The sequence below is a fragment of the Ranitomeya variabilis genome, chromosome 5 (assembly GCF_051348905.1).
Source record: "Ranitomeya variabilis isolate aRanVar5 chromosome 5, aRanVar5.hap1, whole genome shotgun sequence".
In the NCBI taxonomy this organism is placed as follows: domain Eukaryota; kingdom Metazoa; phylum Chordata; class Amphibia; order Anura; family Dendrobatidae; genus Ranitomeya; species Ranitomeya variabilis.
Genome location: NC_135236.1, coordinates 484516221 through 484536501, shown reverse-complemented (window position 1 = coordinate 484536501; position 20281 = coordinate 484516221). Strand labels below are relative to the sequence as shown.

Sequence of the window (20281 nt, the reverse complement as noted above, 5' to 3'; positions counted from 1 at the left end):
ACCAGTGAAGACATCGCTGGATCGGTGTCACACACACCGATTCAGCGATGTCAGCGGGGCCTCAACGACCAAAAAAAGGTCCAGGCCATTCTGACACGACCAGCGATCTCGCAGCAGGGGCCTGATCGCTGGTACGTGTCACACATAGCGAGATCGCTATGGAGGTCGCTGTTGCGTCACAAAACTTGTGACTCAGCAGCGATCTCGCTAGCGATCTCGCTATGTGAGACGGGGCCTTTAGAGAAAGGTCAACTCTTAACATACCAGCCAGTGCTCTCCAGACCATTGATTTCTACACAGCAATTAGCTGCTCACCTCCCTCCCTCTTAGTTTTTGAACAAGCTACTGTTATAATTCTTGCTCTTATGAATCTTGAAAGATCATAATACGTAGGTAAAGAGACTGTAAGGAGACTGCATAGCTGACAACTTGAGAATATTATTTATTATTAGCCTTTCAACAATGTCCTGTTTCTAATTTCCCCTGTACAACAATAAGGGCTCATACTCACCTGCGAAAAACTCGGATGAGTCTCGCACTTCAATACCCGGCGCTGCTGCCGGCACTCAGGAGAAGAGCGTGCGGCTGCATGTATTCCTATGCGGCCGCACGCTCCGATCTAAGTGCCGGGTATTAACATGCGAGACTCATCCGAGTTTCTCGCAGGTGAGTATAAGCCCTAAGAGTCAAAAGCATTAGATTAATAGATAATTATTCATTTACTTATTTTACCCAAATTATTAACAATAACTTTAGACTTTATGTTGGCTTTCCTTCCTTTCTCAATTACACACCTGTTTTAAAATAATTTCTAACATTTCCATATATTACTATATATTAGCAGAAAATGGATAGTTGTTGAAGTTGATGTATCGGAAGAATGAAAAACGTGCAAGCAAAAGGATCCAAGTGACCATGACATGGACTAAATTGTGCTGGCTAGCCAATTGGCTTAAAACCCACCAAAAGTGGTTCCAAACAAAGCCAACCAGTGAAAAAATGAAAAGGGCATGAATATAGAAGGATCATTAAAAAAGGACCTTTACTGGATTTGTGCTGCTCCATGGATCCTAGAACAGTGTTTGTTTTTCTTCTTTTCCCCTTTGTTCCATAGTTACGTATACTCCATGGTAATAAAGGTACAATTTTTCCTTTCAACCAACTAGGCGTATGCCACAAAACTTGTCTATGGGTGAAGCCATGTTTTGATTAGCCAACATCAAAGGGGAAAAAGCAAATGCATGAAGAAAAGTTTCTTGGTACACGCCCTGTTGTTAAAGAGAAAATTTGCATCTTTAATTCTGAAGGCATAACTTTTGGAACAGAGGGGCCCAGACGAAAGGGAAAAACTGTTCCACAATCAGGGAGCGGCACCAATTGAAGGAGGTACTAAATTTGAATGGAAAAAAAATCCAGCAAAGGTACTCTTTAATGCATGTGGGAGTGATGGCTTCTGTGTCTGGTCACTAGATTTTAAAATAAAGATTATACATTATTAAATAGAGCTCACAGACCTGATGAGGCTAGTGTATTTACTGTGAAAAATACATTTTAATGATAATTTTATAAGACTATCTCAGTCTGGGCCCACGCTGCCTGACTGACAAGCTCCTTTCAGTGTCTGTCCACACTTCTATTGCTAAATACTCAACACTGCTCAGCACAAGATGCAGCGGTCAGGCTGGTTGGGAGGAGCCTGAGTTTAGCTCACTGGACTTTTGCTGGAATTATCATTTTAATAGAATTTATTTTGTTGCCAGCGCTAATCAGGTCAAAGAGATCCGTTTAACCCCTTACCAACCTCCGCCGTACTAGTACGTCCGAGGTCAGATCCCCTGCTTTGATGCGGGCTCTGGTGGTGACCTGCATCAAAGCCAGGATATGTCAGTTGTTTTGAACAGCTGACATGTGCCCACACTAGCGGTGGGTGGAATCGCGATTCACCCGCTGCTATTAACTAGTTAAATGCCGCTGTCAAATGCTGACAGCGGCATTTAACTACTGCTTCCGGTCATCGGCCCGGAAATGAGCGCATCGCCGACCCCTGTCACATGATCGGGGGTCAACGATGCGTCGGCATGACAACCTGAGGTCTCCTTGAGACCTCTATGGTTGTTGATGCCGGATTGCTATGTGCGCCACCCTGTGATCAGCGCTCATAGCAATGCAGTAAATCTGCTACATAGGGGCGATCTGACGATCGCTCCTATGTAGCAGAGCCGATCAGGCTATGCCAGCTTCTAGCCTCCCATAGAGGCTATTAAAACATGGCAAAAGTAAAAAAAAAAAATGTTTTAAAAAATATGAAAAAAAATATATATATATAGAAGTTTAAATCACCCCCTTTCGCCCCATTCAAAATAAAACAATAAAAAAAATCAGACCTACACATGTTTGGTATCTCCGCGTTCAGAATCGCCCAATCAATAAAAGAAAAGGATCACTCGGCGTAGCAAGAAAAAAATTAGAAATGCCAGAATTACGTTTTTTTGGTTGCTATGACATTGCAGTAAAATGTAATAACGGGCGATCAAAAGGACGTATCTGCACAAAAGGGGTATCATTAAAAACGTCAGCTCAGCATGCAAAAAATATGCCCACGCCCGACCTCAGATCACGAAAAATGGAGACGATACGGGTATCGTATAGTTTTTTTAGCAAAGTTTGGAATTTTATTTACCACTTAGCTAAAATATAACCTAGACATGTTTGGTGTCTATGAACTCATAATGACCTGGAGAATAATAATGGTAGGTCAGTTTTAGCAGTTAGTGAACCTAGCAAAAACGCCAAACAAAAAACAAGTGTGGGATTGCACTTTTTTTTGCAATTTCACCACACTTGGAATTTTTTTCTCGGTTTCTAGTACACGACATGCTAAAACCAATGGTGTCCTTCAAAAGTACAACTCGTCCCGCAAAACATAAGCCCTCATATGGCCATATTGATGGAAAAATAAAAAAGTTATGGCTCTGGGAAGGAGGGTAGCGAAAAACGAAAAAGCAAAAACCGAAAAAGGTCAAGGTCTTGAAGGGGTTAATGTATATAGATTTCAGTGTGAAATCTGGTAACAGATTCTTTTTAAAGGCTCTGCTTTTAAAGTCTTGGTGTCATTATCTCAGGACAACTTTGGAGGCCTCCTGATGTGTATGTAATAACACAGGTCAGAGCTGTTTTGGACACCAAGGGGAACCAACAAAATATTAGACAGATGGTTTTAAAGGGGTTGTCCACTACTGGGAAACCTCTTCCTAATAAGAACAGGGAAATGAAAAAAAAAATCATACTAGCCCCCCTAAATCGGCACTCTTCCTGTACACTTAGTGCTGAATCCCCCACTGGTCAGTTGGGATCAGCATCTGGTGCGAATGTAATGTGAGCACTGCAGGCAATCGGCGGCAATTAATTTTGTTTGATCTGATGATCTGACAAAATATGAACCATAGGGACAATGTGTAAATACGGAGGAGTGGTCCGATCTGGGTGGGGTTCACTTCCTCCTGATTACTAATATGTCCAAAGGTGGGGACAGCAATGCCGGCGCTGTTGGGTGCAGGGGTCACGTGTCATAACAACTGCACGAGAGCCCCGGGAATGCGAGTGGTGACACCGCTGGAACGGTGCCGGCATAGGAGGTGAGTAGAAGTGTTTTTATTTTCATTTAGATTGAGAATTGGTTGTCCTAGTAGTGGACAACCCCTTTAAGACCTGTGTTTTGTACACCAGTGTTAATGAAGGGATCACTGGAGTAACATGTGCCAAATTATTCCTGAAATAAGAGGCATGCCCGAAATGTTACTCTAGCAAATGGGGCATGAAATTATGTCAGGTGAACTTGGCCATGCTCATCCCTCCAAGCTTTGCCCACTTTTCAAAAAGTTGCCTGAACTGGCCAGGACTGGAGTACCAATGCCAAAAGTCGCAATGTTTTTGCACAATTAGATAGTGGTACATTTTGAATGACATGAATGTAACAAAAAAGTAGTATGTACACATAATATCCAGTTGTGAAGTGCTCACTTATACGACTGGTTACAGATTTTTAGAAGTTATCAGAATGACTATTATATTAGCATTAATAAATGTCATCACATGACTGTATCATATGTGAAAAAGACTTGTTGGCTCACTTTATATGCCTGTTTAGGAAAGTACTTGGAATTCTCATAAAATAAACATACTGGAGCATTTTCTTCCCGGAAATGTATAAAGTTGACAACGGAGTAGTACCAAGTTACACACTTTGTTACTATCCCTACACATTCTGACAATGTTTAATTACTGGTGTCTGTATCAGACTGTGGGGGGACGCACCTTATTGACACGAGGGATGGTGAAACCCATTTGACAATTTATTCCTACATTTTCAGGAGGAAGAGTAAAGACATACGACAATGCTGAGTTCCTTGAAAAACTAGACAATATGGTATTGAATTATTATTTTACGAAAAATGCAGGTATTTATCAAAATAAAAATAGAGATTTGACAGGTTCTGTTTAACCTTGGGGTCATTTTGTGCTGCTGATTAGTTTGTACCTAAGTCTCAACCCTTATCAATGACATGAGCTATGACATTCAGGCCTGAGTTTAGGTGGAGATTAGATGCAAAGATTTGCTAGGAATTTTGAACCATATTCTCCGTGAGAGCGCCGGAGACAAGGGAGTGCGGTGTTCTGCTGTCTCCGGCAGTCCCATTGAGAATGAGTGGAGCAGAGGTGCACGTGCTCAATCATCACTTCATTCAGCTCTGAAGAGCCCCATTTTCAGGTTTGGGGCTTAGCAGTCAGACCCTCAGCGATTGGGAAGCTATTCCCCATAGTTTGGATGGGGTCATTTCTAATAAAGGTGCAGTCCTTAGTATCATGGCTGGTAGAATTGGTTCATTCAAATCAATTCGCACATCGCCATGACAGTGGTCTTTAGCCATTAGATGGGAGAGGGAGTATCGCCTCTTACCTACCAGTACCCGCAGCTCTTCTTTTGATTAGCCAGCCAAGTGTAAGTTCATCATTACAGCATGATGCACTTGTGACATCACGCCAGGACATTTAATGAAACGTCGGTAAGAAGAGATACCCCCAGTCTCATCCGGAGGCCACACACCACTGTTGTGGCCGATGAATGGGACATGCGAATAAATTCACACCAACTCTAATGGCTGGTCCTGATTAATTCTCACTCAATGACATTAACACATACAATATGTATAGGTAATGTATTTCCTATTTTGAATTTGTGGAAGATGTGAAGCCTTGTCTATTTAAAGTAATGAAACGTTGACTACATTTTGAAATATATAAATGTTCTTTGAAATGACAAGCTAACTATATTTTCTGAACATAAAACAAATGATGATTCTGAACTCTACTTTTATAAAGATATTATTCACATTACTATGTATGCTACAAACTTAAAAAAAATCATTTTGTAGAACACATTTTAGCTACAACGTGCAATCGATATTAGATCTGTGGTCAGGATATTAATGAGCACTGAAAGAGACTGAAAGCTCGCCATACACATCAGATCGTGATTGGCGGGAGACTTTCGCTCTACCAACTCCTCCATGCAGATGCCAACTTGGCTCGGCCAAGCCTGCATGGGTTCTGTACATAGATAGAAGAATAAGCCATGACCAAACTTCTCTGACGGTGGCTTATATCCATGGAGAACAAATGGTGATTCAATTCAAATTCCATCTCTTCCTTGAGGGTCATGAGGCCCCCATTCACATTAGATGGTTGTGACCAGGCCTGCTGAGATCAGCATGTTTGGGTCACAAGCAATGATGGTGGCTGAATAAGACCGAACCCACTAGGTCAATTATAACTTTTATTAATTTGTAAGAAAGAGGTAGCTGCCCATAATATTTCCCAGTAAGTAGTTACTGTAAGTGTATTGTGCGAAGGTTTTTGGTTAATAGGAGGAAATTGGATTTTTCTGCCTTGCCAAGCTTGTAGTTGCCAGGATACTTGCTGCATATTAATACAACCAAACAAAAAGCCAGTCTAGGTTTTCATAGAGTAAGCAGTGCCTTGGAATAACATGTCCAGGAAGGGGACACACTGGAATGGTTACTTGTGGTCATCTTGAAATCATTAGTCTAAACGAGACCACATTGAATCATTGTGCGTGATCGCGCATATATGGCTTGTCTTAGAGACGTTTAAGGCAACAGGCGCATTGCATCAGGTGGCTTCAGGTTCAACCAGTTCATTTAATTCACTGTGCTATGAGAATAACTTTCCGAGCAAGGGTTTATAGCTAATAATACCATATCGGGCCATTAGCAAGACATTTTGCTGGTATGGGAACAAGATCGCAGGAAAAGTGTTCCCATCACACCATAATGCTTATTTGCTATGAAACTACTAGAAGACTCAAAATAGTCCAGTCTTCTTTTAGAGACACCTCGTACATTTTCATGTTGAAGGATTTGTATTATTTTTTATACACTTTTATGCACCTTTTTCAATGTACAATTTTATTTTTAAACTTTGAATATGGTTTAAACTCATTTTTTAAATTAGTCTGTTTGTTTAATAAAGTAGAAGAAGCACATGAAGCAGAGGACATAGATATCCCCATTGCTCTGTAGAGTCAGATAGCATAATCAACTTTCCATGCTGTTGGATTAACTCGTTCCAGTTCTGGGAGAAGTATCTACACCTCAGAACTACATCTGGCCAAAATCCCCTTAATCCAGCACTCTATAAAATCAGATGAAACTGTTTTTCCAAAACATTGAGGTCACCATAGCACAGGTGTAGAGTTTTCATTATTTCATAACCTAGAAAACCAAGTCTGTACTCAGTGATCTAAGTGGTCATTTTACCGGAAAGACACAAGTGTTTGTTTTTATTGTATGATCACTTATAATCTTACTATATCAGATGTCTGTTAGGTTAGGGGTGCGAAGAAGTTCACATATTTTCTTAAGATGCAATGCCGTAACATACATAGTAGTATTTTTTTTTATAAAGTATTGGCCAACTTATGGAACACACCCTTGAGCTTGAGAATTCAGTTGCAGCATCATATAGTAGTTTGGGTGATCCGGAAAGCTGTAGACTGTTTCCAGTGCCTCCATAGTTAGTATCTGCTACTTCTCAGATATGGAACCAGATTTACACATGACACAAATACTGTAGAGGGTCCCAGAACCCAAGTAAATATAATATTGAGGGAAAAGGTCTACAGTTAATTGCTCCTAGAACTGACTCACTCTTCAAAAGAGTTTTCTTCTTTAATGGAAATAAAGATATATACATGTGCTCATTAATAAAAAATTAATAAAATACAAGATATTCCTTACATGTTTCATTTGACTTTTTTGGATTGCAATTTTTTAAATTTAATGCTGTAGTGTGGGGGCGCTTATACAGGGTTGTCCTGTGGTGGACAACTCTTTTAAGGGTGAATTTCCAGATCATGATTATGTAATTGATCTGTATTTTTGAACTTACGATTCATTCCACCTGCACCGATCCGCATGTCACATGTGCAGGAGGCCCAAATTCTATACTTTTTGTGTAGAGGAATTTATAGTAAACACACTCTTATTATGACATGTTATGCATAGGTAGGGGCGCACTAGTTGCAAAACGAGAATGCTTCCATGTCCCTTGGGACAGAATTTTGGCAGATAAATGCTCTATCCCATACAGTTTCATGTTTCCAATTCGGGGGCCCTAATTTACTTTTCCTGGTCCGCCCTCAGAGGTGCAGTGTAGAGACATGCACGTTTCACGTTCCTAGGGTGCAATATTGTGGTTTATAGTTTAGGAGGTGTCATCTGGTCTGTTCTGGACAATGTTCACCCTCTTTTAGAAGACACAACCCTCTTTAAGAAAGTACCCAAGTCATAAAGAAGAAAAGAAACTTTGTAATATAAAACGGCTTTTCTTTTTTGAACCTTTTTATACAGTTATTTCAGGCAAAAGTTCCAAAAAATAAATCAATTGAAAACAGCCCCCCGCAAAAGCTCTTTTAAATCAAAGTTGTAGAAGTTTCTAAGCCAGACTTTCTTTTGTAAAGACAATATGAGCATGGCTTCACCTTCTATAAAAAATGAGCTATACTTTGTACCAGGGAATGTTCTCAGTACATGTTCCAAATATGTACCTGACTTCTTTAGGCATCTATATGAATGTATAGCCATTGTTTGGTGGTTGTATTTAATAAAAAAGTGTTCTTTCCTATGTAGTTGGGCGTTGGAAAAACGTATAGCGCTCGGTATGTGCTGCTCTTAGTCATATTGGTGGTCTATGATCTAAGCATGAACAATATACTTTACTGGGGCCCCTGTCAGATGACGACATCAAGAGCATTTCTGACATGATGTGCATCAAATCCCCACAACATAATATAAATAGAATGTCATATTTCTATTGTCCGGTCATTTGAGTTCTATAAAATGTTTCCAATATCTTATTATATAAGTTGTTTGCTTGGCTATTTTCTTTCCTCTACTTTCCACCGGGTGGTGCTGCAGGAATTCCTACCTTGTCTTGATTTCCCAGCACGACGCCCCCCCAAACATAATAGGAGGAAGTCCTGATATAGAACATTTTTACAGCTTGAGCACAATAGAATCACCGAGGATGCTCTGGACGGAAACATTAACATTGCTGCGTATGGAAAGATCAGCATCACCATGTTTTTCTTGTCTATTCCCTGAGTTTAGTGAGGCTGCTATCGTTGTTATTGACTGTCATTATTATACCGCCATACTATGTATGGAGTGGGGAGCATCTGCAGCGGTGTCAGACAATTGGTCATCTCCTGCATCTTTACACAGGAACAACCATATAGACGGTGCAGGTTTTTCACATCTACATTATACCACATCCTGCCTATGTGTGCGACCTGCAAAGGTTTATCATCTTGAAGGCAGCTCGTGTCTTCCTTTCATTAAGCAAAGCCACCTTCTGTACAGAAAGATATAATAATATGTTGTTAAAGGACCTGGAACTAGTGAAGTTAAAGAATAATGCATCCTCTACTTAGACATCATATTGGTTTGGTTTCAAATGGTGCATTTGCCCTATGGATAAACGACCCAACAAATATTCACAGCCTCAGAACTTTTGCACACAGCTCTTTTCCAGCTTCATGTTGTACTGTGTGGTATTTTAGGCCATCCATATAAATACACGGTTACTGTACATTTAGGTGCCTCCAAGACACAGAAGAAACTTTTCCTGATAGATTTTGTACATTTAAAAAGGACCGATCACCTCGGCAAACACTATTAACCTGCAAATATAAGGTTAGTATTCACTGCTCAAAAAAATAAAGGGAACACTTAAACAACAGAATATAACTCCAAGTAAATCAAACTTCTGTGAAATCAAACTGTCCACTTAGGAAGCAACACTGTTTGACAATCAATTTCACATGCTGTTGTGCAAATGGAATAGACAACAGATGGAAATGATTGGCAATTATCAAGACACACTCAATAAAGGAGTGGCTCTGCAGGTGGGGACCATAGACCACATCTCGGTACCAATGCTTTCTGGCTGATGTTTTGATCACTTTTGAATGTTGGTTGTGCTTTCACACTCGTGGTAGCATGAGACAGACTCTACAACCCACACAATCGTCTCAGGTAGTGCAGATCATCCAGGAGGGCACATCAATGCGAGCTGTGGCAAGGTTTGCTGTGTCTGTCAGCGTAGTGTCCAGAGGCTCTACCAGGAGACAGGCCAGTAAACCAGGAGACGTGGAGGGGGCCGTAGGAGGGCAACAACCCAGCAGCAGGACTGCTACCTCAGCCTTTGTGCAAGGAACAGGAGGAGCACTGCCAGACCCCTGCAAAATGACCTCCAGCAGGCCACAAATGTGCATGTGTCTGCACAAACAGTTAGAAACCGACTCCATGAGGATGGTCTGAGTGCCCGACGTTCACAGATGGCGGTTGTGCTCACAGCCCAACACCGTGCAGGATGCTAGGCAATTGCCACAGAACACCAGGATTGGCAAATTCACCACTGGCACCCTGTGCTCTTCACAGATGAAAGCAGGTTCATATTGAGGAAATGTTACAGACATGACAGAGTCTGGAGACGCCGTGGTGAGCGATCTGCTGCCTGCAACATCCTTCAGCATGACTGGTTTGGCAGTGGGTCAGTAATTGTGTGGGGTGGCATTTCTTTGGAGGGCCGCACAGCCCTCCATGTGCTCACCAGAGGTAGTCTGACATTAGGTACCGAGATGAAATCCTCAGACCCCTTGTGAGACCATATGCTGGTGCGGTTGGCCCTGCATTTCTCCAAATGCAGGACAGTGCCAGACCTCATGTGGCTGGAGTGTGTCAGCAGTTCCTGCAAGATGAAAGCATTGAAGCTAAGGACTGGCCCGCTCATTCCCCAGACCTGAATCCGATTGAACACATCTGGGACATCATGTCTCGCACCATCCATCAACGTCATGTTGCACCACAGACTGTCCAGGAGTTGGTGGATGCTTTAGTCTAGGTCTTGGAGGAGATCCCTCAGGAGATCATCTGCCGCCTCATCAGGAGCATGCCCAGGCATTGTAAGGAGGTCATATAGGTACATGGAGGCCACACATACTACTGAGCATCATTTCCTTGTCTTGAGGCATTTCCACTGAAGTTGGATCAGCCTGTAACTTAATTTTCCACTTTGATTTTGAGCATCATTCCAACTGCAGACCTCCATGGGATATTAGTGGTGATTGACGTTGATCATTTTTAGGTTTTATTGTTCTCAACACATTCCACTATGTAATGAATAAAGATTTACAACTGGAATATTTAATTCAATGATATCTAAGATGTGGGATTTTAGTGTTCCCTTTATTTTTTTGAGCAGTGTACATGTAAATGGCATTACAATGCTACATGGCTGCCTTACTGAAAGTGCTGCTACTGGGAGAAAATTAATTTACTTCATCCTGGTAGCTGCTGGCTTTCAGTCATAAAAGTGTAAATGGAGTGGCAGCAACTGTAAACACGCCCCGACACTGACAGCTCTCACTACACAGATGCGCTGTTCCAAAAGCTGTCAAAGGCCTGGGGCATTATTGCAGCCGCTGCTTACTGTATAGTGATCAGTGACTGTAGCAGTGCTGCATGCCTTGATGACTGAAAGTTGGAGGCTCCTGGGAGGAAGTACATTTTGTCCCAGTAGCCACACTTTTATTAAGGTGGCCAGGTAACATTGCAACACTATTTATCTGTAGAATAACCCTATATTTAAAGGTAATTAGTGTTTTCTGAGGTGACAGATTCCCTTTAAAACACCTTATCCAAGCACATTCGCTCATCACTAGTGGGTGGCCCTCTTTTGGCATATTTCTAGTGGTACCATGTTTTTTCCTTTTGATGATAATGGATTTGATGGTGCTTTTGGGGAACGTCAGAGGTTGGTATATTTTTTTATAACCCAACCATGACTTGCACTTCTCAACAACTTTATCCCTGCTTTGTTTGGAGATCTCCTTGGTCTTCATGATGTTGTTTGGTTAGTAGGGCATATTGCATAATGGTGTTGCAGCCTCAGTGGCCTTTCAGAAAAGGTAAAGTGTATATACTGACAGACCATGTGACACTTCGATTGCACACAGGTGGTCTTCCTTTCATAACAAAAAGGGGTGAATACATATGCGCATGCCAAATTTTATTCATTTGATCCCATAAACTAAATTGATGCCTTTATTTTTCTCTATTCACTTCACCAACTCCAGACTGTTTAGTGCTGACATATCACACACAAATCGGATTACAAAAATATTTAAACAGGTTGAAATGTAACCAAATAGGTAAAAAGCAATGGGGTGGATACTTTTGCAAGCCACTGTATATTTATAGATAGACATTTTTGCCATCAAACTTCACATATAGTATTTCTTGGTAGAAAAAGTGGTAAATACTGCACATTTCTTCTGCTTCAGGCACCGACTTATATTCAGTTGCAGACACAAACAGCATGTCTTAATGTTATAAGACACTTCAGAGTTACAGAGTAATTCTTCTACGCCTCAAAGATACCACACTATGGTACACCAACCCGGGCTCCCCTCTGGCCAGAACAGCATGCTATCACTGAGCCTCCAGAGCCAGTTTCACTCCACACTAGCTGCCTACGGGAATCACACCTCCGTCAGTATATTTTTATGCCACTACAGGTACTCGCAGTTAAGAATACCCGCTGATATACAGTGGCATGTAAAAGTTTGGGCACCACTGGTCAAAATTACGGTAATTGTGAACAGTTAAGCAAGTTGAAGATTAAATCTCTAAAAGGCCTAAAGTTAAAGATGACACATTTCCTTTGTGTTTTTGGCAAAAAAATTGCAAAAAGGGAAATGGGCCAATGTAAAAGTTTGGCACCCTTGAAGTTTTGAGTGCTCAGATAAGTTCTGAAACCTTGGTCAAAGTTAATTAGTCTGTTTGAGTTATGGCTTGTTCACTATCATCATTAGGAAAGTCCAGGGGATACACATCACCCAGCTTTATAAAAACCCAGCCTCTTCTAACCTTGTGCCAAAAACAGCAGCCATGGGTTCCTCTAAGCAGCTGCCTAGCACTCTGAAAATGAAAATGGTGGAGGCCGCAAAGCAGGAGATGGCTATAAGAAGATAGCAAAGAGTTTTCAAGTTGCCCTTTCCTCATTTTGAAATGTATTTAATAAATGGCAGTTAATAGGAACAGTGGAGGTCAAGATAAGGTCGGGTAGACCAAGCAAAATTTCAGTAAGAGCTGCTTGTAGGGTTGCTAATGAGTCAAACCAGAAGACCTGCTTGATTGCAAAATACCTTCAGAAAGATTTAGCAGACTCTGGAGTTGATATACATTGTTCTACTGTTGAGAGATACCTTCAAAAATATGTCCTCATGGAAGAGTCATCAGAGCAAAATCTCTCCTGCGTTCTCACCATGAAGTTCAGAGTCAGAAGTATGCAAAATAATATATAAACAATCCAGATGCATTTTGGAATCAAGTCCTGTGCACCGATGAGGTTAAAATAGAACTCTTTGGCCACAATGATCATAGGTATGTGTGGAGAGAAAAGGGAACATAATTAAAGCATAGGGTTGGACTAATCATGCTTTGGGGTTGTGTTACAGCCAATGGCATGGGGAACATTTCACAGGTAGATGGAAGAATGGATACAATTCATGTCAACAAGTTCTTGATGCAAACATAACACCATCTGTACAAAAGCTGAAGCTGAAAATAGTATGGCTTCTACAGATGGATAATGATCTTAAATGCATGTCAAAATCCACAGTAGCCTACCTCAAAAGGTGCAAGCTGAAGGTTTTACAATGGCCCTCTCAGTCCCCTGATATGATCACTATTGAAAATCTGTGGCTAGATCTCAAAATAGCTTTACATGCAAGACGACCCAGGAATCTCACAGAACTGGAAGAATTTTCCAGGGAAGAATGAATGAAAATCTCTCAAACAAGAATTGAAAGACTCTTGACTGGCTACAAAAAGCATTTACAAGCTGTGATATTTTCCAAAAAGGGTGATACTAGGTACTAACCATTAAGGGTGCCCAAACTTTTACACTAGCCAATTTTCCTTTTTGTAATTTTTAAAATGTAAAAGATAGGAAAAAATAAATAAATAATAATATTACCCTTTAATTAAAGGTAACCAGCTACACATGGAAACATTTTTTTCATGTCAAAAGTGTCCAAAGACCAGAGGTAGGCAGATAAATTGGGAAGGAGAAGCCCCAGTGTGCAGTCCATACCCTGTGCACCAAAATCTAATTAGCAGATATTTTAGTGGTGATGAAAGAAGAACTACAAAACAGATTTCTTCACCATTATCATCAATTTAATCATTAAAACCGAGTCTTTACTAAATTTTGCTGACAGGTTCTTTTTAACACATAAACTACAGTGGAGCAGTGATTGATGGGCGAGACGTCACGGATAAGTAGACTTACTGAGCAGGGAATTCACAATGGGGCAAATGTAAGAGTCCAGATATCCTGTGCTCTGCTTCCCAGTATCCTGCCTGTAATGGAAACGGAACAGAAAGCAAAACCAGGGCTTCCATCATACAACCAATTCCTGTAATTGTACAGATCACCAAAAGAAAACAATTTACCTAGAATATGCGGGAGACACATTAGTGACCATTATATACGATCCATCGTTTAATGTAGAAGCAATTTAGTGCAGGCAAGAGCATAGGGCTTTATTCTGTTGTCCATACTAAGAAAATTATACATTATGTACAATTATGGAAATCAACAGCAGACATGTCCAAAAATATACCGTAATGTTTGAGTAATCACACAGAATTAACAACATAACATGGATTAACATGTGAGCAAATAGCCTTAAAAATAACCCGCGCCACCATGTCAGAAGTGGTTACTTTCTGCTCTTATCTTATTCCTGCTGCTTGACTTAGTATATCGTTTTTTTTTTTTTAATTCGCCATATACAGTACTTCCATAGATATGGGTCTTTAGAGCTAATTTTATTGTCTTTAGCACAAAATATAAAGGCCCATAATTGTGGAATGGCTTGGCGGATTTAAATAAAAGAAAAAAAGTGTCATGCTCAGGTGAGCAGTGAGAATAAAAAACTACACATCTTGCCACTTTTGACCTGGTGACAGGTCCTGTTTGACTGTTATATTGTTTCCTTTGGCGCAGAAATCAGCCTTAGGCCACGTTCACACTATCAGTATTTGTAAGCCAAAACCAGGAGTGGGTGATAAATACAGAAGTGGTGACGTGTTTCTATTATACTTTTCCTCTGTTTGTTCCTCTCCTGGTTTTGGCTTACAGATGCTGATATAAAATACTGACCAAATACTGAACGTGTGAACATGGTCTTATAGGAATGGACAAACCTCTGCTGGCAACCAGTGATCATCAAGCTACATAGAAACATTTGAGTGTTCATCAGCAGATCACTGGTATTGCTATAGAGGTCAATGATAGAAAAAAGTGATCCTATGAACATTAATTTGGATGATCTTGTGGATTGTAAGCTAGTAGGGGCAAGGTCCTGTCCGCGGCTGAAACAAGTCTTAATTTTATGTATGTGTATGTAACCCTTTTCACATGTACAGCACCTTAGAATTAATGGTGCTTCAAAAATAATCATTGGTGCATATAATCACAAATACTTAGGGTGGATTTACACTAGCCACTAGTGCTGTTAAAGGGTATCTGTCACCCCATTTTTCGCCTATAAGCTAAGGCCACCGCCATCAGGGGCTTATCTGCAGCATTCTATAATGTTGTAGATAAGCCCCCCGATGTAACCTGAAAGATAAGAAAAACAAGTTAAATTATACTCACCCAGGGGCGGTCAGAGAGGCCTGGCACCTGCGCACTGCAGTACTTTGCCCTCAACAGGGCAGACAGTACGCCTGCACAGGAGCCGCGACAGGAAGCAAAGACCCGGACCATGACGCCCATCGGACCGGACCACCCCTGGGTGAGTATAATCTAACTTGTTTTTCTTATCTTTCAGGTTACATTGGGGGCTTATCTACAGCATTATAGAATGCTGCAGATAAGCCCCTGATGGCGGTGGCCTTAGCTTGTAGGTGAAAAATGGGGTGACAGATTCCCTTTAAATGACAGCTATGTTTGCTGATTGGCGATAGTTTAGTATCCTGTTTAAATAGGCTGACCACTCATCTCCATGCGCACCATCAGATTGGTAATATCCAGCGCCCATAGGTTGCCATTCATTTGGTTGCACATATCTGGTTTACAAGGACGAGGTGCTGCCAAGTATGAGGTCTTTAAAGCAAGCTGAAAAATCAGATCACAGAATGAACAAGTGTTTTGCTCATTCGTCGGGTGATTGGAAGCCTGGATACAATAGCCGATTATCGGAAAATGAGCGTTCCTAGGAATGATTATTCACAGTTTTCAGCCACTGTAAATGCAGCTTACGGTCAGTACAAAATAGGACAATGACTATTCAGCTCAAAGCTGGGTGTACAATCTTGTTCTTCTGTTTTAGTCAGTGCAGTGTAAAATCCTAGGGCTAAAACCTTCAGATGTGTTCGGCTAACAATTTGGGATCTTACTCAAGCTTATTACAACAGGGAATCCTTAGTTTTCCATGAGTCGTTATGACTGAGCAGCACACTATGCTTCAGATTCATATTACTGATCACATAGCACTCCCCATGTTTGCGTGGGTTTCCTCCGGGTACTCCGGTTTCCTCCCACACTCCACAGACATACTGATAGGGAATCTAGATTGTGAGCCTCAATGGGGACAGTGCAGATAATGTCAGTAAAGCGCTGCGGAATTAGTGGCACTATATAAGAGTAAAATAAATAAATAGCAATATCTGAATGTGAACAGTCAGGTCTGATCAGTCTGCATAGCTAACAGCACTCAGACAAGTCTGCCATCTTGTGGTTTATTGGGGGAACTGAAGTTACGGGTGTATGCACTATGAAGACAATGCAGGCTCATTAGACTAGTACAATCAGACAGACATTACATGGTTGCAGGTTAAGTTTAACACTATTGATTAATTGCAACAGGATTTTTTTTTTTACAGAAAAAAATGAATGAATGTTTGTCAGACCTTGATTGTTAGGTTGAAAATAAATAACTGAATGCATCCAATGTAAAAGTGCCCACTCAAACAATAAGTTTCTGATATTTTTTTTCCGTAGGTATGGAGAGTGCAATCACTCTGTGGCAGTTTCTGTTGCAATTGCTGCTTGATCAAAAACATGAGCATCTTATCTGCTGGACATCCAACGATGGGGAATTCAAGTTACTCAAGGCTGAGGAGGTGGCCAAGCTATGGGGACTGCGGAAGAATAAAACAAACATGAACTACGACAAGCTTAGCCGTGCCCTCAGATACTATTACGATAAGGTAGGAGCATGGGTTGCTTCATCTTAATAAGAGGGTTATACTGTGCTCATCAGAACGTTCCATAACCTTACAGCATCAATCATGCACACGATACAACGATGCATTTGCTAAGCAAAATGTGCCAGAACCCAAAGGCTCAAACTGCCCAGAAATAAACAACTAGTGTACATGTGAAGTACCACATTTTTATGTTTTGGCATTACTCACATTTTTCCCCAGACACTTCAAAACTAAGGAGTCAATTTGCGAGATACTAGGAAATGTTACCTTGGGGCAGAATATTCGTGTAACGTCAGCCAAGAAGTTGAGAATGGAAACTGTAACACATTTAGCGAGATGCATCAATGTTATCGGGAAGCATGGAACACAGTGTGGATTTGGCCCAATGTCTCTTTAGTCTTAGGAAGGGGTTATTACATCTATCCCAATGTGTAGTTATCCAGCAGGGAGATCATAGTATTCACCTGATCAGCAGTGTATGGCTAAAGAAATACAGAGACACAAAACGGGATGATTTTGGACTGATCTGCAGTTATGTTAAAAAAAAATAAAAATAAAAGTAACATTTATGTGATATAGCTGATGCTCAAATATATTTTAGGAGTGAGTAAAGAGCAAGTAGTGTATATTGAGAAATGTAATATGTCAGCTTACCTGTGCAAAGTTGTGGTAATGCCAAATGGAGCAAACCTCCCACCCACACAATGTAATAAGCATTGTTTGCAGTCCTTGCTGTCTCTGTGACACCGCAGTATGCTGCTCGAGTGTACTGCTACACATCCTTTAGGCTATAATGCCTCCATACACATACATAACAGTCTGTGTTGGTGGGACTCGTCATCGGAGGTGTATGTGTGCTTCCTGACAGATGATGTTAAGGTGAGAAGGATCAGCATGCCGTATTATGACAGATAAAGGGAACCTGGCAGCTGATACATGCTGCCTGATCCAGGGGAAACCTGTATGAGGCATTGACTGTATGATCTCAGCCAGATACAGTATGTTTGCCGCAGCGCTTCATAAACACATACTTTAAAAGCCGCAGGGAACAGAGATGTGCTGGAGGCTAGTCGGACAAGCGAGTCCCCGGCGGTTTCTTCCCACCCGCTGCCCTGGAGTGACAGGTCTCTCCCTATACGCGCACGTAGGCAGAGATCTGTCAATCCAGGGCAGTGAGCGGAGAGAAGCCTCTGGACCTAAGAAGTATGTTTTTCTCTGAAACGCTGCAGCACTTCACAGTCAAACATACCTGCCTGAGACCATACAGTCAGTGCCTGATACATGCTGCCCGTGGAGCAGTAACATATACAGGTGCTTCTCACATAATTTGAATATCATCAAAAAGTTAATTTATTTCAGATCTTCAATACAAAAAGTGAAACTCATTCTATAGAGTCATTACAAACAGTGATCTATGTCAAGTGTTTATTTCTGTTAACTTTGATGATTATGGCTTACAGCCAATGAAAACCCAAAAGTCATTTTCTCAGTAAATTAGAATAATTAAAAAACACCTGCAAATTCTTCCTAAGCATTTAAAAAGGTCCCTTAGTCTGTTTCAGTAGCTCCACAATCCTGGGAAAGACTGCTGACTTGACATACTCCACAAGGAGGGTAAGCCACAAAACGTCATTGCTAAAGAAGCTGGCTGTTCACAGAGTGCTGTATCCAAGCATATTAATGGAAAGTTGAGTGGAAGGAAAAAGTGTGGTAGAAAAAGGTGCACAAGCAACCGGGATAACAGCAGTCTTAGGCTATGTCTCCACGTTCAGGATGGCCGGCGGTATCGTCGCAGCGGCGAAGCCGCTCGGCGCTAAGCCCCGCCCCCTTTCTGGGACGCGATCATGCCGGATGTGTTAACTCTTCACATCCGGGATGATAGCTCTGTCCCATAGGGCCCTGTGATATGCCTTGCGGGGACGCTGCGTCCCCGCAAGGTGTACGGACATGCTGCGATCTGAAAAGACGCGCAGCATGTCCGGAGTCGCAGGGCCGCCGCGTGCGGGTTTCCACGCATAGTGGAGACGGGATTTCATAAAATCCCCTCCACTATGCTAGAACATCTGGACGCTGCTTTTTTGACGCTGCAGCTCTGCGCAGCGTCAAAAAAGCAGCATTTCCTGACCGTGGAAACATACCCTCACAAGGATTGTTAAGAAAAGGCCATTCAGAAATTTGGGGGAGATTCACAAGGAGTGGACTGCTGCTGGAGTCATTGCTTCAAGAGCCACCACACACAGATGTATCCAGGACATGGGCTACAAGTGTTGTATTCCTTGTGTCAAGCCACTCATGACCAATAGACAATGCCAGATGCATCTTACCTGGGCCAAAGAGAAAAAGAACTGGACTGTTGCTCAGTGGTCCAATGTGTTAGTTTTCAGATGAGAGTAAATTTTGCATTTCATTTGGAAATCAAGGTCCCAGAGTTTGGAGGAAGAGTGGAGAGGCACACAATCCAAGCTGCTTGAGGTCTAAGGTGAAGTTTCCACAATCAGTGATGGTTTCAGGAGCCATGTCATCTGCTGTTGTAGGTCCACTGTGTATTATGAAGACCAAAGTCAGCGCAGCCATCTACCAGGAAATTTTAGAGCACTTCATACTTCTCTCTGCTGACAAGCTTTTTGGAGATGTACATTTCATTCTCCAGCAGGACTTGACACCTGTCCACACTGCCAAAAGTACCAATACCTGGTTGGTTTAAAAACAGCAGTATCACTGTGCTTGATTGGCCAGCAAACTTGTCCGATCTTAACCCCATAGTGAATTTATGGGGTATTGTCAAGAGGAAGATGAGAGACACCAGACCCAACAATGCAGACAAGCTGAAGGCTGCTACCAAAGCAACCTGGGCTTTCATAACACCTCAGCAGTGCCACAGACTGATCGCCTCCATGCCACGAAACATTGATGTAGTAATTGATGCAAAAGAAGCCCCAACCAAGTATTCAGTGCATTTCGTGTTTTAAAATCATTTTTCAAGCGGGTGTTATCAAGTATTCTAATATTCTGAGATAATGACTTTAGGGCTTTCAATGGCTTTAAGCCATAATCATCGACATTAACACATGAAAAAGATCACTCTGTAATGACTCTATATACGGTAATATACGAGTTTCACTTTTTGTATTGAAGAACTGAAATGGATTAACTTTTTGATGTTATTCTAATTTTGTGAGAAGCACCTGTATGTGTTTTGGTGGAGTTGGGAAGATATAGACACAGGTCATAGAGCTTTCACCCGACCACTAAGGAGGTGTTCCTCAACCCAAATCCTCAAGAGCCATCAACAGATCATGTTATCAAGATTTGTTTAGTATTACCCAGGTTATCACTCCCATCACCTGTGCAATACCAAGGAAATATTGAGAACATGATTTGTTGATGGCTCTTGAGAGCTGGAGTTGGGGACACTG

At 41.5% G+C, this 20281-nt stretch overlaps 1 protein-coding gene across 3 annotated transcripts in view; it reads left to right on the top strand.

Moving 5' to 3' along the window:
• The window catches only part of ELK3 (ETS transcription factor ELK3), a 61845-nt gene that overhangs the window by 36800 nt on the left and 4764 nt on the right, over window positions 1–20281 (top strand). For 2 of the 3 annotated variants that reach the window (XM_077265531.1, XM_077265530.1), the window contains one exon: window positions 16657–16865. In XM_077265531.1, the coding sequence (XP_077121646.1) occupies window positions 16659–16865 (207 nt within the window). In that variant the 5' untranslated portion in view covers window positions 16657–16658. Of the gene's footprint in view, window positions 1–4370; window positions 4458–16656; window positions 16866–20281 lie in introns of all 3 variants that reach the window. The other variant, XM_077265529.1, reaches the window with a different exon arrangement.